A 24,822-nucleotide genomic window follows, 5' to 3' on the forward strand; every position below is an offset into this window, starting at 1 on the left:
TAGGTAGATTGATTGGATAATAGTTAAAAATTGTTTCGAAAGATAAGAGATTGGAGAAATGAATACCTTAGGTCTTACATTAATTACTTTGGCTTGGAAATAAAAGAGGCAATGACATTTTTTACATATCAGCTTTTATTTGTTGAGTAAATATTTGTTGAGCTCCAACTCCACATTACAAGCTCTGGGATACAGCAGTCAGCTAGAAAATGCGGAGCTTTCATCGAGCACGCATTCCTGTGGAGGAGGTCACCATATATCAATAGGAAATAATCAGCAGCGATAAGTGGTATTTACAGAATGAAAGCAGAATGAGGTGACAAAAACAGATTTGGTGGCTTTTTTAGACTGAATGGTCAAAGAAGACCTCCCCGAAGAGTTTCTGTTTAAACAGATACTTGAATTATGCAAATCTCTTTGGAGAAACAAGTTGACAGAGTATCCAAGTAGATGGAATTTTAATGCAAAATGTGAACAGACTTAGCTAATCCAAGAAACTGGATGGACAAGACAGGATCCGTGTTATAGATGGCATCCAGGAAGAGATCAATGTTGATTTTTAGGCATGAATCCCTGGAAACTAGAGGTGGAGGCATGATTATCAGGAGAATTTTCCATGTATAAGTGAACATTTGTTTTGAGAATGTGAGATTATAGGTATTGAAGTCAAATCATGTTGAAATAGAAGTAAAGCAGGAAGCTTGGTCACTTCGAGCTTAAGAGAGTGGTTGGGGTTAGAAGTACAGATTTAGGGCCTGACACGATGGCTCAGTGGCTGCATCCTCATCTTGCAAGCACTGAGATTTTGCCAAACACCAGTTAGGGTCCCAGCTGCTCCACTTCCCATTCAGCTCCCTATTTATAGCTTGGGAATGCAGTAGAGCATGGCTCAAAGCCTTGGGACCCTGCACCCTCATGCAAGACCCAGAAGAAGCTTCTGGCTCCTGGATCCTAGTTTCTGGCTTTGGATCAGCTCAACTCTGGCCATTGTAGCCTTTTGGGGATTGACCAGCAGATGGAGGAGCTTGCTGCATGTCTCTCCTTTTCTCTGCAAATCTAATCTGCCTTCCATTAAAAATAAATAAATATGTATTTGTAAAGATACAGAATGGACAATCATTTATTTCAAGGGATCATTTGATGTTGAGGGAAAGAGGAATATCTAGGAACCTGGAAAAGGGGAAGAAAGCGAAAGGTGCAAAGGTGAGGAGGTGTTATGCCACCTACAGAGAAACACACCCATCAGTCATGAAAGTCTGGAATGACTGAAACAAAATCATGCCATGGAATAATCATTCTATTAATTTGATGTTGCTGGTTCTTTTGGTGTCTTCAAACTTAGAATTGTGATCCAGACTTTGAGTGTAGTATTAAATGCAATTGAAGGATTTTCTCTGTCAACATTTTTCAGACACAGTTTTCAGTGTACTAAAACATATCATTGTAGACGTAAAAGACCAATGATTGCATTCAAGTGAAACACTCATATCAGGTTCTGTTATTTCAAACCAGCATTTCTTGTTTGACCACCAGGTGGCGAAAACATTACTTTTAAATTGGCTTGGAGAATTGGTTACATGTGAATGAGAATTAATGCTAGGAAATCATAGGTGGTAGATGTTAAGACAAAGTGTATATGTTTTTGGTGATAATTCAATGCATTTGAAGAGATGCTATTAGTCTTCATCTTTTGTTAATATATACAGGATATTTATTTATACTGACCAATATTTTCAGTACCAGCTGTGTAGAAGGGGACATTTAGGGACAGAAATACCCATGTAAGTAAACTTTGTGTCTACATTCAAAACTTTCTTTTCCATTGTGGAGCCACTACATTAAGAATGTCAAGATGAGTATAATAATACCAGACAACATAGGTCTGATTTTCTTGACTTGGGGAGATCACTAAATACAGAAGATTTGAAGCAACATTTGATTATTCAGTACATCTCTATTACAGCATAACATACCAGACAGGACAATCAATTTGTACAGATGCACAGCTGTTTGAATTACTGGGACATATTTTGATGAATTGCAAATGGTTTAGTATTATTTGCATGTATTTAGGGTTAAGGTAAGTTTGGAGAACTAGGTAGAAGTCACAACAATGAACAATATTGCAGAATGAGCTGAGAAACTCAGAAACCTCTGTCCTATAAAGGAAGGCCATGAATAATTTTAAGGATAAATGTCCTACAGTCAAGCTAATATTTTAGCAGAATGATTTGTAGGTCATTGCAGAATGTGGCATGAAGGAGTACAGAAGTAGGCTCAAATAGGTCAGCCAGATGAAATATCACATTAATCAATTCCATAAGATATTAACAATGTGAGCTAGTGTTGTAGAAGGGACTAGAGCAAATAGATTCAGACCTGTGTTGTAATACCTAATTTATATGTTTTCTTTATGGTATCATAGGGCACTCAGGTGTCAAAATAAGCATCGTTCTATATGTCTGTGACTGCATTTCAGAGGATATTAAATTGGTAGGATAATAGTGACTTCTATTGCATGTGGGGGTTAGACTTACCTTTTAGGGGTCTGATTCACCAAAAACAATAATCCTGTCTCAGATAAATGGGAATTCTTCCTGCCTGACTGAGCTGGATAGTAGCCTTCATGGTCAGAGCTGAGCTGATCCAAAGTGGCCCACTTGGCTGCAGTTGCAGGAACTGAATCTCTCTGAAGCCAGAAGCTACAAGTTTCTTCTGAGTTTCACATGCAGTTTCAGGATCCCAAGGCTTGGGACCATCCTCTGCTGCTTTTATAGACCACAAACAGGAAACTGAATGGCATGTGGAACAGCCGGGATACCAACCATCACCAATATAGGATCCCAGAGCTTGCGAGGTGAAGATGTAGCCATTGAACCAGCATGCCAGACCCAATAAATAGAACTTTCATAGGACTTGCAGTGAGTACAGCATAGAATGAACTTGGGTTGCCAAATATAGTTTTATGGGAAAGGTAGGGACTGCAGAAAAAAATAAGAAAAGACTTGAGGAATTTGTGTGGAAGTGAATGTTTTTGAGGAAAACATTAAGTGAATTTAGTATTGACTCATAGGTAGAAATTTTTAGGACAGGATGTGTGTCAGTAGGATAGAAAATTATATTTTGTCAAGGATGTTTGAGATGTACTCTGAAATGATAAATGGTTTCAAGATATAAGAAAAAGTATTTGTATTATAAACTGCAAAAATGGAATAGAGTATGTGGGATCCCAAACGTGAGGAACACATAGAACATTATGAGTAGAATCTATAGGTCTTATCAATTACAATATTTAATTTGTACGGTATGTACTTTTTCATTTAATTTCACATTTGAGCAAAATTAAGATTTATGTCATCTGTATTTCATAACAATTTATGATATTTCCTGAATACTTAAAATATTAGACTGCTTGATTTTTTGTTTATATGTGCGTGCATTTTATCTCTATTAAATCTAATGACAAATCAGTTATGTAATAAGTGAGTTTGAGACATGCTACAACTCCTTCAGCTTCATGGACAATGAAGAGAGAAATTTCAGCCTACCTATGCAAATGACGAATTAGAGAGGTTGCAGTAGTAGTATGGTTTCTTTTCCTTTTCTGTTCTTTGGGTGAGATGCTTAGTTATTCATGCTTTAGAATCTGTGTTGAAAGCAATCATCTAGGTGAATGAGTAGAATCTGACTATATTGTTGTAAGACTCTTTTAAAGCAGGAGGTATATATTATAGCACATTTCTATGCTAACTATATATTAACCTAATAAGGAAGTATTTTTAAAATCATATTTTATGATTATCTTATTTAGGTTGTGTTATCTGAGATTTCAATGCATTAATAGTCTCACTGAAAAATTTTCACCATCTCTAAGAATGCTTTTCAGAATCTTCCTTTTTCATCTTATAAGTGCTTATATCAGTCACATTTGTCCAATATTATTTACCCTATTAGACAGTGAGTGGTTTCCATTATAAGAGTATTGGTATACTCTTCCTATACTATTTGTAGTCATCAAAGCTTTCAAGTAGTGAGGACAGAGAGGGGAGAAAGTAAATTGGTTATTGATTGCAAGAGGGCCAAGGAACTGTGGAAAATTATATTATTAGCCTTTTCCTAGCAAGGTTTTATTTTTTAAAAAAGATTTATTCACTTCCTATTTGAAATACAGTGAGAGAAAGGTGATGTTAGTTAGGAGGGAGGGAGGGGGAAAGAGAGAGAGAGAGAGAGAGAGATACCTGCAACAGTAAGAGGGATCAGGCTGAAACCAGGATCTAGGAATTCCATCAGTGATTCCTCTTGGGGTGGTAAGGACCCAGATAACTTGGGCCATCATTGGATGCGTTATGATCAGAGACAGAGAGGCTGAGACTCAAACCAGTACTCTGATATGTGGTGGCCATGTTGCAACCTGTGGTTTAACCCACTTTGCAACAATGACCCCTAAATAGTTTTTTAATGTTTAAAATCATTATTGCAATAGCCATATTTCTCCTGCTTATTTACACACGCATCTATCTGTCTTTATATCTAATCTCTTAAACCTATAAAGTTGTTGTGATTTAGTGTAAGTTGTCAAGAAGTTGACCGTAGTGCTTTATAAACATTAAGATGAGAGATGATGTTTCATGGCAAGCAGCAAGTTTCAATATTAAGTGTTTTTTTTTTTTGGGGGGGGGGATAAGATATCTTCTATAGGTGATAATGTTTTCCAGTGAAAGAACTACAGAATAAATGGAGGCTTATTCTGAAGCTGCTCATAAGCACACGGATAATTAATAGAAATTGGCGGGTGATATAACAGAAAAATTACAGAAGCTGGTCGGGAAACACAGGGACTCTGGCTGTAAGGTGATTAGACTTGAAACTGAAGAATCAATTTCATGTACTGGCCATGTGTATTTTCTCAGGTCTGTGAAACAAGTTGAGCCTACATGTTGTTATGTTCAGTATCATAACAACATATATTCCATGTTTCAGTTTTGTTTATTCCATAGTTTGATTTAAATACTTTTGTGTAAAATGTCAGCCTGGTCTTCTTTTGTGAAGTTGATACATTTCAGCACTGGTGAATTTTTTCTCTGTAGGTTTTCCATATTGGCATTTTCAATAAATGACTTCATTAGATTTTTCTAAAGATGTAAGAACAAACTAGCCTTGAAGAATGGTAATCAGTGCCAAATATTCTTTCTAATGAAATATGTGGGTAGGATTACTCCTCTCAAATTTGTTCCTGTGGCACATGAAGGATGCACTAGTAATCATGGTTTGCCAAAAGATTCACTTGTGGATGTGGCTTATGGGACTATAAACCAGATATCAGCTTTTAGCTGCCAAGTGTATTAATTTACATAATTCATTTTACATTTATCATTGTATCATCACAATGAGTTTTAGCTTACTTTTATGGAAATTTAATAAAAGTATTTACTTGTTTGTACAAACCAATTATGACTTCCATGAAAGAAAAGTACAAATTTGCCTAAATACATATTACTATTTATTGTTTGTATGAAAATGGGAATGACTGACTTGAGTCACTTCGAATGTTTATTATTGCTCATGAAAGGTGTGTTGGTTTAAAATGATGTGGCATCTGGATGTTTTATATAGATGTGCCTATATGCAGCTAGTTGCTTTGCTGATAGACATGTGCATTTTAATTTTCTTGAATTATTTCCCTAAGCTTGGCATTCAGATAATTTATTTGTGATTAGCAAGTACATATCTGCACGTTTGCAGTGGTTAAAAGTGGGTACCTTTTGTACTACAGAACTCTGAAACAATACTGTATTCTATGATTCTATTTTATCATCATCTACCAATTTGTTGGGGGACAAAAGAGTAACAATTCAAGTAGCTGAACAAATATATGGTAGAGAACATAAAAAAAAATGTCACCTTTACCCTTCTTATGCTGTCTCTAGTTTTAATACAACTATGAGTCATGAGTGAATTCTCCCTAATCTTTTTGAATGATTGTGTTAGTTTTTGCCATTCTATACATTATCTTCCCATTTCCATCAGCTTCAGATGAAAATATTGATTTTCACATTACTAAAAGACCATCCATTGATTGACTCAGTCTTATGCTGTCTCTGAAACCAAGTGATGTGGCCCACTTTTCACACTTTTTTTTTTTTCAGTGAAAGACGGAATGATTGAGAAAGAGGAAGAGGCAGTGAGGGATATCCTCCATTCACTAGTTAGCTACAATTGCTACCACAGAAAAGTATGAATGAGATCAAAGCCAAAAGCTAGAAATTCTATTCTGGTTTCCTTTGTAGGGGGTAGGGACCCAAGTACTTGGATTCTCTGCTGGTGCTTTCCCGGGCACATAAGCAGGAACCTGTATTCGAAACACAGCGGCCATCGCTTAAACCAGTACTGCCATAAGGGCTGTCTGCATTGCAAGTGGCATTTTAACCAGCTGCACTAGAAGGCTTGCCCCACACCACTTTTACTTTTATAACCCCTGTTTTTCTTTTCTTTTCTTTTTTGTCTTTTCAAACTTCTTTCACTTTCTATTTGTCATGTTACATTTCTCTGTAGTTATTTCTCAAGTCCTGGGAAGAATTGGCCACTATTTGCTTATTTTCTTCCTGTTTACTCAACAGACCATTGAATTTACTCCCTTATGTGCCACCTTTTTTAAACAAAGCTGTTGTGAATAAAACTGCTATGGATTTGTTCCTGCTGATTTTCTAATTGGAAAACCTCGGTGATCTCTTTTCTGTGTTTGGTTTTATCCCACTTCTTCACTGCATTTATTTCTCCTTGAAACTGCCTCCTTGACCTTCATGACAGGTTTTTATTTTTCCTGTACCACTTTAATGTTCTTTTTTTTCCTCCTTAGTACTGTTCCCTCTATACTAGCTCTCAAATATTGGCATCCCCGAGTCTCACTTGGATTATTTGTTTTACTCACTGGTTATCGTCTTCACAAGTGATCGTAAGCATTTTCAAAGCCTGAGATATACCCTACACACTGTTGACTCTCAAAATGTGCTTTCAGTCTAGGCCAATTTTTATGTGAACTTCTCTGTATAGATATTTTCAGCAGTTACATGACCAAATATGAACTTGCTTTCATCTCTCCTAAGCAAGTTCTTTGTATTTTCAGCATTTCAGTTGCTAGCACTGTCATTTATCCAGTCACTTGAGTCAGAGCCATGGGATACATTTATTCCTACTTCTGCTACTTTACTCATATATAACCAGTAAACTGTCCTCTAGTATATATTTTGATATTTAATGCATTTCCATTCCCTAGAATAGATTGAATTCTCAATCTTCATCACATTTCCCCTGAATTTTCACTTCCTATGGACAGCTAACACGGTGATTTTTCAAATTAAATAAAAACGGTCCTGCAATACAAAATTTCACACCTAATTTCTGCCCTTGTTGCTAACAGCAACATTCCTCATGTATTTTGTATTTTTGTGTATTTGTATATTCTTTAAAATGCTGTTTGATAGCTTTTATGTTTGGTATATATGGCAACCACTTAAAAAGCACAACTTCTTTTTCCTGTTTATATATTATCTATGAATTTATGACCTAAAGTTACTAGAATTTAGCTTCCAATGCAGTGTTTCTCAAACAGTCTCAGAATATTGTAGAGGTTATGGATCCAGTTTTAGCAATTTATATTCCTACCTCTATTTGTATTTATACCACATAAATGTACACAGAAAAAAAATGAAGATTTTGTTATCTCTGTTTATTCTTACATATCAGGTACTCTTTGTATGTGTAATTTTTCCAAAGGGACTTTAATTTTTCAATTTGGGAATTCATTCTACAACCTATAGGATACATTTCAAGATTCTTAATATGTACTGTTAGATCTTTCATGATCTAGCCTCTCTATATTTTTTTCATCTTAATCTCTTGCTGTAGTCATTTGAACCACTTGTCACTTCAATAGATGCAGTTAGAGTTTCTATTTCTGAACTTTAACTTTGAACTTCTCCTTTACTTCACAAAGTAATTGAGCCATTACCTTTTCTTAGGCAATAACCTAACAAGTTGGTCTGGGCTGTCCAATGGTCTATCTTCATACTTCCCAAGGAAATATGCCTTTAAATATTCCTTATTGTTTGTTGTCACTTGCTGCTACTGTTACCAATACCAACCAATGATCTCCTTTGGTCCTGTGGCTTTACCCTCTGTATCTGTCATTAATGGCAGACATTGGACACAGTGGCTGGAAAGTAGATGGGTGACTCAGCTGTGAATTCTAGCTGTGAAGACAGGCTTTTACTATGGTCATGGTGAGCAGTTTATTTTTCACTACTGCTTGTTCAATGTTTAATATATGTTTATAATGCTTCATGTAGTGTTTTAAGTTAGAAAAATTGACACTAATTTTTAACATGTTAAAATCATGTTAGCAGATAACTGTTTTGTTCCTTTCTGTTTCAGAAAACCTGTCTTCCCAGTTGCAGGCTCAGGAACCTAACTCTGAGAATACACTAACTCCGATGGAAGATTCTGGATGTGACTTATCAAATGAACAGAGAACTGAACCTTCAGAACTATCCCAGAATTTTGTTGAAAGCTGCAACCCCACAGCTTTTCTACCACTGCCTCTTGTGAAAAGACCTTATATTACCTCAGGAAATCCTCTGTCTTCTCACATGCAGTTCTTTCAACATCTACTTGAATTAAAGAATTTGACAGAATCAGGTAGTCTGAAAACAGACTTAACCCCTTTTCAGAAAGACTCTTCCATAGTCTGTGACTCTGTTCTTCAGCTGCTAAATGGCTTGATTGCTTTTTATCGTAATCCCAAACTTCCCCTTTCAAGCTTTTGGGCAGAAGCTGTTGGCATTTTAGCTAAGCTGATCACTGATAGTAATTTATCTAAACAAATCCTTAAAAAATGTTCTGAGAAGTTGGAAGAATTTGAGAAAACTCTGATACAGGCTATTTTAGGAAACAACAATTTAAATCGGGTAAGTAGTAAATCTCTCCTATTCATGAAATAAGATGTCAGTAATATTAATAGACATTCATTCACTTTAGGTAATAATAATTTCTGTTATTTTTATTTAACCTTGTGGCCCAAGGAAGCTTTATGAAGTTATTATTTGCTGTTACATTTCCACTGTGGCTTCTCTCGCTGTGGTAAAATTCTTTCCATAGATATCTCCATTTCAAGCTAATACGTATCTACGTGAATTACTTTGTGCAGTTTCTAAAAGATATTTACTTGGAATTCAGAGTTACAGAGAGAGTGAGAGATAGAGGGAGAAGGTTCTATCCACTGCCTTACTGCCCAAATGGATGTGACCACCGGGTTGGGCCAGGGTGAAGCCAGGAGCCAACAACACCATCTGGGTCTTCTACGTGGGTGCCAGGCATTCAAGTAGTTGGGCCATCTTCAGCGGTCTTCCCAAGGTCAGCAGCAGGGAACTGAAATGAAAATGGAGCAACTGTGACTCAAACTAGTACTCATCTGTGATTCCAGCATTCACAGGCAGCAGTTTAACACACAACACTTGCCCCTAGTTTCCCCTGTTTTGTTAGTTACTTTTTTTTTTAATTAGTGTCTTCAGATTCTTTTGTTTTTTATATTTTGCCTTTATTTATTTCTGAAAGTCACTAACTTTGGTTGTTTTTCAGACTGTAGCACTTGTGAGTTCTTCATGATGGCTTGATTGCCCACGTTGCATTGATTCTGTTCTTGTTTTGTGATTGGTTAGCTAATACTTGGGGCAAAGAGAATTTTTCCTTCTTTGACTTTTGCCTTATAAATGACATACATGGCTACTTTGCAAAGATATAGGCCAGTTTAATAGTTTGGCTGAGGAATACATACTGTAAGGCTTTTTCGTTTGTTTGGCCTGGCTTAGTAAAGTTGACTCAAGGATTCTGCTTCAACAAGTGACATCAGGGTGACCTGAAGTTTTTTTGTTGTTGTTTGACTCCTGATACTACTAGGGCTTCCTTTTTTACGTTACTTTATTTCTTCCTTACAGTATTATCCTTTAGAAAACTTCAAGTGCCTTCACATTTTTAAGCCTTTATAATGGACTATTAAAAATATCACAGGCACCCAAAAGGCCTAACTTACTCTATGTTGCTATAATAAAAGAGTTGTTGGACTTGCTTTGGGGGGTGCAGGGGCATTTCATTATTAAAGATTTATCTTCAGTGCCATTCGATTTTTGTACAATGGGTTATTTTCTCCCAATTTTCAAAACTCTGATAAAATTTGAAATTGATAAAATTACTTGCTTCACATACATTTGTTCTATTCTCTATTAAGGATGATCTGATCAATATTATAGAAGGATTCTTTTTTTACTATGTTTGTAGCATTTGTGAAAGATATTGATTTTTCTCTGAGAAACTGAAATGTTTTCTGCTGGACACAGTCAATCAGGAACAACGTATTAGATTTAATAGTTGTACCTGAGGTATTGTCTTAGTCTGTTTTTTGTTGCTATATGGGTATCCTAAAGTGCATTGTTTGGCTCACTCTTTTGGAGCATGAGAACCTCAAGCGCATGGCACTGGCATCTCTCCTGGACATCTGCTGAGGTCTTTCTGGTTGGACCATAACCTGGCACAGAGCACCAACAAGATAGCAAGTGTGCTAGAACAGCTCTCTCATATTTTCTTTAAAAAAAAAAAACTGCTAATGAAAATTTCATTCTTATCCTGTATTTTACAACAAAATGGATGAGACTGGAGGCAATTATGGTTAGTGAATTAAGTTACTCCCCAAAGGGCATGTTTTCTCTGATATTTGATAGTTAATATAGAATGCAAAAAGTAAGAGAGTAAAAATGCTGTATTATAGTTTGGTCCATGTGTATAGCTTTCATCAAAATTGCTGTTGAACAGTGATCTTTGTTTTTTACTTGCTGACATTGTTGTGGCTGGTGGATTATGATTGTGATTATAAAGTAAATTGAAATTATACTACTGCAAAAATTAAATAAAAACATAAAAGGGGAATCAAGAAGTGTTGAGGGATGGAGGGAAGGAAATATGGTTATTTTAGAATAGTATACGTAAAACACATGAAACCTGTTTTTTTTTTAAATATTTATATATTTTCTAAAGCAGCTAGTGTTATTCTGGAGTCTGAATCCTCATTACATCATTTGGTCCTAAATACTTTCCAAGCATGCCTTCAGCAAAACTAGTGTCATGATAATAACAGGGAATTAGGTGGCATATTCAAATCATAGCATGCAAATACTGTTAACCATCAATTAATATCTCAAATAATTAATATTTCTTTATAGCATATAATTTTGTGTTATGCTTTTAAGAACTACCTTAAGAAGATTTTCTGAGACTTGAAACCATGCAGATAATGTCCTTTGTATTGCTTATTGCAGTTACCAGGTGATAACTGTATGTTTTCATTCTAGTCTTGGTCTGATTTAAGGTTTGCACATTGAAATGATATTTATTCAGTGGAAGCTGGAGCATGTACAGAAGTGTGCATTAATTCAGATGATTTTGAAGTGTGCATTTTTCCTATGGTTTTCTGTTGCTACAGACATTGCTTAATAATTGGTCAGCAGAGAAATATCGGACAAATGAAGTACTTTCATGTAGAAGTAGTTGTTGCATTCAGAAAAAGAATCATACTATAATTCATAAATATCACAGTTAGGATGACAATTCATAAATACATGTTAATACTATTCTGTCTGAGGATCTTTATCTCCCCCAGAAAAATCATCTTTGAATAAGTATACAAGTTTTTCTTATTGTTCTTGTCACCATTGTCAAGATATGATCACAAAACTTCTCTTTATTGGAGAAAAAGGATCAATGACAACTTTTTATAAATGCTCTATGACATTTTCCAGTTCTTGAATTAAAGTCTCAGGAGAGAATATAGTATTATATTAACTACTGTTTTTAATGATACCACACTAGATAGATTATAAAAGAAAAGACCATAGTTTTAAAAACATTACTTCTAATTAAACCCTTTGTTTATCAGATTGGGAATTTTCTAAACTGTTTTACTTAAAAACTTGAAAATTCTTATTGTTTTCCTTAAAATTAGCTTATACATACTAATATTGACAGGAAAAGTTATGGGCCTGCAAGTGGAGCGGCACTAAATTCCAAGTTAAGCAACACTGCTTCCTAACTGCTTAGAGCAGACTTTGTGCAGATCTCTATCAGCCATCTGCTTTGAAGTCATATCTTCTGTGTCCTAGAAGTATGCTACTCTAGGTTATAGTTTTCAGACCTACTCTAGTGGTAATACTCTGAAAATCTGAAATAGAGGATTTATCACATCATACAAGGACAGGCTAGCACTGTTATTTCAGTCATGTTTATTGTGCGATATATATAAAAAACCGTTGGGCTGGCTGTTTTGGCACAACTTGCAGCACTATATCCCTGGGAGTGAATCAGTGGATAAAAGACTTTTTTTTTAATTCTCTATCTCTTACTCCCTGTAACTATCTTTCAAATAAAATGAAATAGATACTTTTAAAAAAGAATTAAAAGAAAATCCAAAAGGCTGGTTGGGTTGTATAGCAAGCTGATACTCCACCTTCAGCCCTGCCATCCCATTTGGGCACTAGTTCTAGTTCCAACTGCTTCAGTTTGAATCCAGCTTCCTGTCATGGCCTACAAAAGCAGTAGAGGATGGCTTGAGTTCTTGGGCCTCTGCACATATATGGAGAGATGTGGAGGAAGCTCTTGGCTCCAGCTCAGGGTTGGCCTTTCAGCCATTTAAGGAGTTAGCTAATAGGTAAAAGACCTTTCTCTATGTCAGGATGTGAACTGTCCCATTTGGGATTCTGGCACCACAGGCAGGGGTTAGCTTGATAAGGTACCACAGTGACCCCTGTTCTTTCTTTTTTTATTGATGTAGGTGAGATTTGTACTTTTAAAATTGTTTTAAAAGTAATCACATTTACTGTCTTGTTTTTCCCTAATTTTGGTTGGTTCTATTCCTTTGTTTCTGTGATCATCTTTATTATATCCTTCCTTTTACTTACTTAGGGCATTAATTCACCAATTTTAATGTGTTTTCATTTACAATAATGGGTAGGAAATCAAGACAAAATAAATAAGAAAACTAGATCAAATGAATTTATCAGGCATATACTGACTGAGTTTTGTGCGCAAAAGCAGAATAGTGTACTTTTTGTTAAGTGTACGTGAGCTGCTCTACTGGAGAGCTCACATTTGAGTTCACAAAAAAAGCCTTAATAATTTTAGAAGTTTAAAATTATTCAAAATCTCTTTCTGACCACAGTGGGATGAAAATAGTATTCAATAGCAATGAATAAATGGGAAAATTCATAAACATATGAGCATATAGCAGCACACCATCACACAACCATTAAGTCATAGAGAAAACTGAAAGAGAACTTCAAAGATATCTCAAAGCAAATGAAAATGAGAGAAAAATTTGCTAAAACCTATGAAATGCAGCATAGTACTAACCTGCAAGGAAATAAAGACAAAACCTATGTCAAAATGGGAGAAAAATCTCAAGTGAACTACATTTCTGGTGCATTGTTTTTAAATTTCTGTCACTTATTTTTATATTTAAAATGTATGTTGTGTGAGTAGATTTCACATTTTTCACAATACAGGTTTAGATGCATAACGGCTTCCCCCTTTCTCTCCCTTTCCCTATATTTGTCTCTTACTTTTCCCCAAATTACTGTGACATCACATTCATTCACTTCACAGTAAAAAGTTTAATTTATAACTGATGATCTTATCCCTTTGTTGTATCTTGAAGTCTTTGATGTCATAACTGTATCAACCGGGGATACACATTGATGTTTAAATTTAATTCTGTCTAGGTTTCAATATTTGTTACACAGTTCTTCAATATGAATTAGGACATCATCAATAATAGCTTTCTCCCTCTTGTACTTTCCACAAAAACTGTCTTTATGCTTGTTGTTGTTTATTGTTTTTATAGCTCCCTATTCATTTCTTAAAGTTTATTTCAAGATTTTTTTAAGTTTATGAAATTATTTGAGAGGCAAAGTTACCCAGAGAAAAAGATAGGGTCCGTGTGTGTGTGTGTGTGTATGAGAGAGAGAGAGTGAGAGAGAGAAAGAAAAAGAGAGAGAGAAGACAGGGGGTGGGTGTGTGAAAGAGAGTGAGGGAGATTGAGATATTCATTGTTTCACTCCTCTAATGGCTGTAGCAGCCAGAGCTCTGGAGGCTAAAGCCAGAAGCTGAAAGCTTTGTCTGGCACTCCTGTGTTAGAGCAGTGGCCCAAATGTTTGGGCCATATTCTACTGCTTCCCAAGGTGTATTAGCAGGGAGCTGAATAAGCGTTGAAGCAATTGTTAGTCAAACTGGCACCCACATGGGATACTAGCATTGCAAGTGCCAGCTTAGCCTGATAAACAATGACGCTAGGCCATACGTTGTAACCCAATTCCATATATGTTGAGGGTACTTTTGTTTTAGAATATGTCTGTGGAAATATAAAAGTAGTCTGTGCTTAAATCCCTGTGTCCCATACACACTGTACATAGACATGTTTTGGGATAGAAAATATGAAAGAGAAATATCCCAAAGTACCCATCTCAGTCCCAGTCTTGCTCTTGTGTGTGGTGTGTGTGTGTGTGTCCTGTTTTAGCTGCCATACATTAGAATATGGAATACTTTTTGATAATGGCTTATTTTACTAAGCATAAATGGTTATTTTTAACCCAAGGTTATGCTCCAATGGAATTATGCTCTTACGGTCTTTTTACTTTTTACTTATTGAATGCTATGATTAGTGATAAATTGATTCTGTCAATATAAATGAGATAGAATTTTGACTGTGCAAATACTGATGAAGAGGGGAGGAAGGGAGGAATAACAGAGGGAAGCTAGTATGAGGGAGTGTGGTTGTCTTCTTGGAGCGGTGTCCACGGAATTAATGGAATCTCTCACTTAAAAATAAATGAGAAACAAAATAAAAAAGGAAAATCTGGGTTAATACTCCCGTAGTTTTACTGCAATTTGGTCAAAATTTACTAAACAAGTTATATACTAAACTAAAATTTGAATACTCCTTAAAATCACTGTGTCGTGAGGTAGCTCAGTCATTTCTTGGATTTCAAAAACAGTTTTTCAACTTTCAGTGCTCATGCAGAGGAAGAAGGAATATACAGAAGTAAAATTATGTAAAATTAAAATTAAGTAAAATATGAGACCTGGGTCTCATACATGCTATGTATAAGACTGTAAATATTTTTCTTTGCTAATATAATATATTTCATCATTATTTTTTTAAAAATGATCTACATATATTTCCTAAATTCAAAAGAATATAACTTCTGTTTATGAGTAAAAGTATTCATTGGAAAACAAAGACCTTAGTAATATTTCATATTTCTAAGGAGAATATTTAGAATTTGCTGAAGTATATTGGTCTTTTTTGTTCTGTGAAGAGGATTTATGCTTGTAAACAGAAAAAGGAGAAAAAATACTCTCCTATATTATAATATAGGAAAACCTTGTCTTCTTTGTTGGTTGTAAATACAAATCTGTTGGCGACTATAATTGCATCTAGAGCTAGAGAGCATTATTTTGTAACGGAGTATAAATTATGTGGTTTTGCTTTTGTCCACGTAAAAATAAAAATGTCTCCTTCTCTGATTTAACAAGTTTTTAAAGAAGCATTTTTATATTTTATAGAAACATTTTAGATGAGATTTTGAACATATCATATTTTGTTCACTTTTTCCCATTGACTTCGTAATCTTCTTAAAGTACTCCATCTCCTTCCAACGCGTAGTATTTAATAGTTTGGAAACAAGTCACATCCATCAAATGTGAATGCTGCACTATGGAAAACCAAACATTTTTATGAATATAAAGTTGCTTCTGATTTATTCTTAGGTAATAATGATGATAAAGCAGAGCATTTGCTTCAAGCATACAGCAGTTAACTATTAACCCATTTTGATTTGTTTTTTTTCTAAGGTATTTTTTTAGTCCGTAACACAAAACATGGGAGTTCTCTCATGGGTATATATTGTAACAGACTCTGTATGTGCTAAGGGTAATTAATGATGTAGTGTCCCTGAAAATGAAAATAATCTAGGTATCCATGTCATAAACAAGAAAACTTGAGATCAGCCAGTGTAAAATCAGAAAAGAACAATGTACAGTTAAGAGAGGCTTATTTTGGACTACTGTGACCTCAACCAAAGTCCTGTTATACGAAGTAGTTTTTACATAGGACAAAGTCAGGTAAGTTAAGTAAAAAAGTGAAGAGTCAAAACCTTTCAGTGATCTTACTGTACATTGCTGAGATAGACTATATCTGAGTAGTTGAAAGAAATCAGTGTGTTCGTATTGAGAGACAGTGTCAGGTTTCAGTGGTGGCTGTGACAAATTATAACAAATTCATTAGCTTGAAAACAGAAAAATGTTCTCAGTTTTGATGTCAGAATTCTGAAATAGCGTGTATACAGGTCACCATTTACACAGAGTTTGGAGGGGATGATTTTCTCTTTCCTGTTTTAGAAGAACGTAGATTGTGTAAACATTCCAGAGCTCTCCGGCTAAGGGGTAATTGTAGTCTTCTTTGCTAGAAAAGGAAATGAGGTACATTTCAGAGCGGTGGCTCTCCAAAAATGACTTCCTCTAAGCTAATTGGATTTTTTGTTCATTTTGGGGGATCATTTTTTTGGATATCATGTTATGAAATGTAAAGCTGAATTTTTTCTTCTTAAAGATTCATTTATTTTTCTTGGGAGGGCAGATTTACAGAAAGGAGACCCAGAGAAAAAGATTTTCCATCTGCTGGTTCACTCCCCAAGTGGCCGCAACGGCCAGAGCTGAGTTGCAATGAAGCCAGGAGCCAGCAGCTTTTTCAGGGTCTCCCACGTGGGGACAGGATACCAAGGATTTAAGCCATTCTCTACTGTTTTCCTAGGCCAGAAGCAGGGAACTGGAAGGGAATTAGGGTAGCCAGGATGTAGCTGGGATATGAACTGGAGCCCATATGGGATCTGGTGCATGCAAAGTGAAATCTTTAGCCTCAAGGCTAGTGTGCTAGGCGCAAAGCTAAAATTATTACTGACATTTTGTTGGCATTTATTTATTTAAGTAGTTGTATAATAAGGATAAAACTCAATGTGTCAAATCCAAAGTAGAGTAAGTTGAAGTCAACCTTGAAGCCTTTTCAATTTCTGTATTTCAAATTATATAAGAGACTTTATTTTGTTAGCATTTAAGGTTGTTTATGTGGGCTGTGTGTGGTTTGTAGCACAAAACATCTTAACTGAGTAGGTCATAACACAGGTTTGAGTTTTGCTTTATATTTGATGGAACATCATTGATCATGTTAGGTTTTGTGACATCACTTTGGATGTCATTAGGATAAACAATTTATCATGTAATAGCCAAGATGAGAAAGACAGTAACTTTCTTCAGGGGTGTTAGACGGAAGTGCAAACAACTACAAATACATTACATACAAACTGGGGAAAAATGCATATTAGCAGATTTCTCATCAAAATTGGTAGCTTAAGGATATGTTCTAATTTTTCCCCTTAAACAGTAAATATCTTTTTTTAACAAAAAGTTAAAATAGATGGAGAAAATGAGATACATTATAATGATATATTAGCAGCAAAGTATTAGAAGCTAGAAAGGACTTAGAGATAATTGGTAAATGCTTTAGAATTATAAGAAAGGAGAGGTTGATGATTTTCACAGTTCAATCTGTCATTCAGAAATGCAAGAGAGAATGGAGGTCAGGGAATGAGGCATAATGAAGGACAGTTCAGAAATGTGCATTGGGAGTGCTTGCAGCCGTTAACTCCTCTCGTACCACTTGTCCTTCTCGACTCATGGAAAGGACTGGACATTTATTATGTGAAAATTAAAAAGAAATTATCTTATGGAGGAAATTACACAGATTTGAGAAGGAAGCATCTTCACCAGCATTTGTTATTTTCTGTCTTGGATAATATGCTTTCCGAAGGGCTAAGATGATATCCCCTGATATTTTTTATATTTGAACTCCCTTATGTAGAGAATGTTACTGTGTACTTGTCTGTATTTCTCTGGTTGAAAACTGCTTGTTGATGCACTTTCCAAAGTAGATTTTCATTTTTCTGTCGTTTTGAGTTGCTTATCTATTGTGGGTATTAATCATATGACAGACAGGTAGCTTGAAAAAAATTTCCCATTGGTTGAATGTCTCTTCTATATTTGTCATTTGTATTGCTGGGCAGAAACTTTTGAATTTGATATAATTGCATTTGTCTAATTACGCTTTGTTGTTTGTGCTCTGGGATCTTACATAAGGAATCACCTACACAAACGTCTCAAACCTTCCTAGATTTCCTTCCAAGAAACTTATAGAAACATGTTTATTTCTTTCTTTATTGCTTTAATTAATTAATTAATTAATTAATTTTATGTACAGTTCCAAAAGCTCTGGGATTTCCCCTCTCCCAGAGATTTCCCTTATTTTATTACAATAATATAGTTTAACAGTATCTGTTGTCCATATCTGGAAAGACTTGTAATGAGTGTATATATATTCATGACTCCTCCTTTATATTTTTTATAAATTATTTTTTTCTGCAATTCAGTTTTGTAAGGGTAGAAATTTCCCCTTTCCGTCTTCTTTCTTCCTGATCATTTTCCCTCTCCACCATTCTCCCCATGTTATTTTAGCAGTATAGTCCTTTAGTCACATTTACAGGCTTAACATTTTGCTCTTTAGGTACATCATGGTATTGTAGTTATAGACAAAGATAGAAAATGTAGTATCATATTTTCAAGGTATATTTAACTGTTTCACCGGGAGTCCTCCTTTTATTCTGGAGTAGAGATGCATACTGCAGTGTATCTTTACTTCCCAGGATGCTAGCCTCCATTATTATGCAGTTCATCTATAAGAATATATGTATATTAATACAGTGTAAGCAACAATAAAAAATAAAAAAAAAATCAGGAAAAAAGCAAAAAAAAAAGAATATATGTATATAATTGTTTACCTGTTTATCTATTTGTTTTGTATTTGCATAATGATTTTCATAATCAAAGAGAATATATGATATTTGTCATTTTGGGATTGGCTTATTTCACTAAGCATAATGGTCTCCAGTTAAGGCCATTTTGTTGCATATGACAGATTTTCATTCTTTTTTGAATGGCTGGGTAGTATTCTGTGGTATAGATGTACCTCAGTGACTTTATCCATTCCTTTTTCGAGGTGTATCTGCATTATTTCAATTTCTTTGCTCTTGTGGATTATACTACTGTAGATATAGGACTGCAGGTCACTATCTCATATGTTAATTTCATTTCCTTTGGATATATTCCCAGGAGTGGGATAGCTGGGTCATATGGCAGAACAATTTTCAATTGTTTTAGCACTCACCATACATCCATTGTGGCTTTTTCCATACTAGTCTACATAGTATATATCACCAGCAACAGTGAAGTACGGTAACTTTCTCTCCACATCCACAAGTATTGTTTCTAGATTTCTGAATGTAGGCCACTGTTTGATTTAGTCTGTTTTATCTATAACTATTATTGCATTTTTTTGTGTTTTTTTTTTTTTTTGCAGGGGGGGTTCCATTTGCCTGGTATTCTGGTGTATATTCTTCCATTTTTTCACTTTCATTTAATGTATATTTTTATTTCTGAAGTGAGTTCTGATAGGCTGCATATAGTTGAGTCATTTTTTCTTCTTTATTTTATTCCATTCAGGCAAATGGATATTTTCACTGGTGAATTTAATCTATGTACATTCAAGGTCTGTATTGATAGTAAGAATTTTTATCTTTTTTTTTTTTAAGTTTTGTGTTGTTGAATAGTTACTGATTATACCTACTTTTATAGTCATTTTATTATTTTCCTGTGTTTTCATGATGTTTACTTCCAAATGTAGAACTTTTTATGATTTCTTGTAAGGCTGCTTTTGAATTGCTTTTGTTCCCGTGAAAAATATTATTTCTCCACTTTTTTTTTTGGATTTATTTATTTTTATTGGAAAGTCAGATTTACAGAGAGGAGAGACAGGGGAAGGTTTTTGATTGTTTGTTTTAGAGAATTATTTTATTTTTATTGTAAAGGCAGATATACAGAGAGGAGGAGAGACAGAGAGGAAAATCTTCCATCTGATGATTCACTCTCCAAGTGACTGCAATGGCCGGTGCTGTGCCCATCTGAAGCCAAGAGCCAGAAACTTCTTCCAGGTCTCCCACGTAGGTTCAGGGTGACTGTCCTCAACTGCTTTCCCAGGCCACAAGCAGGGAGCTGGAGGGGAAGTGGAGCTGCCGGGATTAGAACCTCTTCCCATATGGGATTGTGGTGCATTCAAGGTGAGGACTTTAGCCACTAGGCCACAGTGCTGGGCCCTTTCCTTCACTTCTAAAAGGCTTACTGAAAGTGGTATTCTTGGTTGGAAGTTGTTTTTGTTTTGCTTTAGGAGATTGCATGTATGATCCTACTCTGTTCTGACTGGTAGAGTTTCTGCTGACAAATTTGTTGTTAGTGTAATTGATATTCTTTCATATGTGACTCTACTGTTTTCTTGTGTTTCGTATTCTCTCCTTGTCCTTGACTTTTGAACATTTGTTGATAATACTCATTGGAAATTTTTTTTATTTATTTAGTGTGCTTTAAATTCCTTTGAGCCTCCTGTCGATAAATAGATAAATTGTCCATATTGTTAATTTTAAGACCTGGAATATTTTCAGCTATTTTCATTTAGCAGGCTCTTAAGACTGGTAGAGCTGCATGCTACCAGTTCCTTCATATCTTGTTTTCCTACATTTATGTCTGCCATTGTTTTTTCTTATTTATGGAATAGATTTTCTTGAAAAAAAATATGGCTTAACTGGGATATAGAGTGTGACTTTACTTTTTCTTGTTTTTGGTTCTAGGTAAGTGCTGAGTATAACCACTCATTAATTTGTCTTATCTTAATCAATGTTAACTATCTATACGTGGCATAGTAATCTAGTCTGTAGAAGTTCACAAGGGAAGAAGTGTTTTTGAGGTGAATTTGGGCTTCTTAGGATGTATATATTCATTCTCTGGAAGGTTATGTCTGTTAAAGTAGCAGTTGTGATTGTCATGGCTTTGTTCTTCATTCCGAGGGACAGAAAGCAGTTGGATTAAAGAGTGAGTGTGCACAGTTCTAGGGTGTACACCCCAGACTCCCACAGCTGCAAGATGTAGCAGGTCTGCTCTCTTCCTGGCCAGGAGCCCTGACTCTGACTCTGGTTGTTTCTGCTAAAGACAGAACAGATATTATAGCGTGGTGGCAGTGGTTAAGAAGTGGGGAGGTGATATGGCTCCCTTTTCCCCAGCAAATGTGTTCTTTAGACCACATATGGAAATTAAACTCAGTCCTGGAATGTAGAATTCTCCTTTAGTTTAAGCTTCTATCAGCAGGGTGTTGAGCAAGTTCTTTGTGCCTTGCCTTTTGAAAATGTCATTTTACAGTTGGCAATTGACCATACAGTTTGGTTGGTTACAGCAATGTGTCTGTCCTATTATTGCTTTCTCACGAATTCTGTCTTTATTCTGTCACTGAATGCGTGATCCTCCCTTTCTTTTCTGGTGGTTCTGCTTTTATTTTTCAAAGTTTTGTTCATGCAGAACAGTGTAATGACAGAGAGTGCAGAAAAGATAGATATTTAATTTGCTGCCTCATTCTGCAAACACAATAGCACAGGCTGGGCCAAGCTGCACTTAGGAGCTTGAAATTCCAGCATGGTCTCATACATTGGTGGTAGTTCTCCAGAGAACTGTGCTATTTTCTGCATTTCTGGGAATGTCAGAGGGCAGATGGATCAGAAATGAAACAGAAGGACTTGAACTGTTGATCTGTTATGAAATGCCAGTGTCACAAAACAAGGGGGTGTATCAAATGATTATCACATCCATAACCCCTCTTTTTGCTATAAAATGTATGTAAGCATTCATTAGCATTAAATATCTTCTTATTGTAGCTGTTGTTGTGTCTCATAGATTTTTTTGTATGCTGAGTTTCCATTTTCATTCATTTTAGGAAATATTTTGAATTCCTACTCAATTTATTCCTTGAGTTGTTATTTAGGAGTAAGTTTTTTTTTTTTTTAATATCCCTGAATTAATGTGCTTTTCAATGCTTTTTGTTAATTTTTAAAAAAGGTTTATGTATTTTATTGCAAAGTAAGATACATGTATATAGAGAAAGGAGGAGAGACAGGGAGGAAGATCTTCTGTCTGATGATTCACTCCCCAAGTGACCACAATGGCCAGAGCTGTGCTGATACAAAGCCAGGAGCCAGGAGCTTCTTCCAGGTCTCCCAGGCGGGTGCAGGGTCCCAAGACCTTGGGCCATCCTCAACTGCTTTCTCGGGCCACAAACAGGGGGCTGGATGGGAAGTGGGGCTGCCAGGATTAGAACCAGTGCACATATGGGATCCCGGTGAGTTCAAGGCGAGGACTTTGGCAGCTAGGCCATCGTGCCAGGCCCTCTTTTTGTTATTTATTTCTAGTTTTATCGTACTCTCATCACAAAAGATTCTATGTAGGATTTCTGTTTTTAAAATTTGTGGAGACTTGTACATAGAGAACATTCATTGTTTTTTAGAAGAATGTATGTTCTTCAGTTGTTTAATGGAATGTTCTGAAGCTATCTTTAATGTTCACTTAAACATATTTGGTAGTGCCTGTGTTTAATATAACAATATGCTTGTGATTGTGGTAATTACTTTTTAAGTTTATGAAATAGCAATATGAAGTTTTGTGTACCATTCATGTTAGAACCTTCTGTATGTTTATAATTTCTTTTACAAGTAAGCTTTCTATTTTCTGATATTCTCTTCCTAAGTACACATTTGTTTGAGTTTGAAAATTCCCTTTTTTAAAGGTTATTATTATTTTTTTAAGGTTTATTTATTTTTATTGGAAAGGTAGATATACAGAGAGGAGGAGAGACAGAGAGGAAAATCTTCTGTCAGATGATTCACTCCTCAAGTGGCCACAACAGCTGGAGCTGAGCCAATCGAAGCCAGGAGCTAGGAACTTCTTCCAGGTCTCCCACGTGCGGGTGCAGGGTCCTAAAGCTTTGGGCCGTCATCGACTGCTTTCCCAGGCCACAGGCAGGGAGCTGGATGGGAAACTGGGCCGCACGGATTAGAACCTCTGCCCATATGGGATCTCGGGCGTGTTCAAGGAGAGGACTTTAACTGCTACACTATTGCGCGGGGCCCGGTTATTATTTTTTTAATTTGAAAGATTTAGAAAAAGAGATGTTTGAGCTGCTGTTCACTCCACATCATGGTCTCTTGGTCATAGCATTTTGGCTGGGGAAGCCTGAATCCGGAAACCAGCATATTTTTCCAGGACTTCCATCTATATATCTATATCTATATCTATATCTATATCTATATCTATATCTATATCTATATCTATATCTATATCTATATCTATATCTATATCTATATCTATATCTACCTATATATCAGAGGCCCAAAATACTTGGCCCATCTCCTGCTGCTTTTCCAAGTCATCTGCAGGGAGCTTGATTGGAAGTGGATCATCCAGGACAGGAGATGATGCCATACATTTTAGATGCTGGCATTGCAGTTTTACTGGCTACAATATTGTGAGATGTTTTGTCTTTGTTTTGTTTTCTTTGTTCTTCCAGTTCTGTGAAAAGGAGTTATCTCCCTCTCTTTTTTGGTTTATACACATATTGTTAGTGTTTCAGTCAGGTGAATTGGGATACTTTTACATATTTTTGTGTTTTCTATTACAGATTAGAGAATTTTTTTTTATAATAATATGTCTTTTGGCTCTCTGAGTTGAATCTAACAACTTCTGACATTTCTGTGCCTGGATAGTGGTAACTTTATACTGGATTGTATAACATTGCCTTATTTCCACTGTAAATATGATTTCTATGCCTTTGGGATTTTTCATTCTCTCTTGAAAACCCCAAGTCACTTGGATGTTTGCTCATTTAGCAGTGCAGCAAATTTCTGCCCACCTGATTGTTCAAAATACTTTCATATTTTTAAAGTTTTCTTAGTGTTTTAACTCATTTCCTCTGTATTCTCTTGACGTTCAGTAGCTTAAAGTGCCATTTTGTAGTCTTCATGTGATGATTTTGCAAATATCTGTTCTTTGATTTCTGGCACTTTATTTTGTCCATTAGGTAAGGCAATGGATTACTGAATGTTCTTCATACTTTTGATGTATGATGTTGTTGGCATATTGAAGAATCAGTTATTTTTACAGAATTTGTAATCTTTCTTTGTTTGTGACTCTCTTTCAAGAAATTCTAAGACATTCAGTATTATCCCTGAATCTATAGGCATTCCTCCTCTTTCAGTACTTGATGATGCCATGGTTGGAGTTTTGCTGCAAGTTTATTTTTGGTGTGTTACTTGCTTTTTCAATCCTAACAGATGCTCCAAGCCATATTTATCCCAAGTCCATAATTGGTGTTTTATTAAAAATAAGTAGATCACACATGTTGAAAAGAGTAGTCCATTCATAAAAGCTTCCTTTTGGGCTTGTGTTAGACCAGTAGCCCTGACCAGTGGCCTGTACAATGCTGGATCACACCTGTACCCTGTGATTTAATAAAAAACAACAGCAGGAGGATAACATTGGAACTCTTACTTATATGGGCTCCCCAATGTTGATATGCGTCTACAGGCCAAGACAACTGCAGTCATTTACCATTGATGCTGACGGATGGATGTCAAGTCAATCTAGTGCATGAAACTCCAGTTTGCATCACAGCAGGTTCAGATGCTCTACGTGTAAGCTTCATGTACATGAATCACGTTGGATTTAACAGCCAGAAACTGAGTCCCAAAC

At 35.6% G+C, this 24,822-nt stretch overlaps 1 protein-coding gene across 1 annotated transcript in view; it reads left to right on the forward strand.

The window, feature by feature from the left end:
- MEI4 (meiotic double-stranded break formation protein 4) overlaps nt 1-24,822 on the forward strand; it is a 112,610-nt gene that overhangs the window by 18,744 nt on the left and 69,044 nt on the right. Inside the window, exon 2 of the mRNA XM_040983160.1 lies at nt 8,431-8,963. Within this exon, the coding sequence (XP_040839094.1) occupies nt 8,431-8,963 (533 nt within the window). The remainder of the gene's footprint in view (nt 1-8,430; nt 8,964-24,822) is intronic.

This window comes from Ochotona curzoniae, unplaced genomic scaffold, assembly GCF_017591425.1.
Source record: "Ochotona curzoniae isolate NIBS_2020 unplaced genomic scaffold, NIBS_Ocur_1.0 contig_3819, whole genome shotgun sequence".
Lineage (NCBI taxonomy): Eukaryota > Metazoa > Chordata > Mammalia > Lagomorpha > Ochotonidae > Ochotona > Ochotona curzoniae.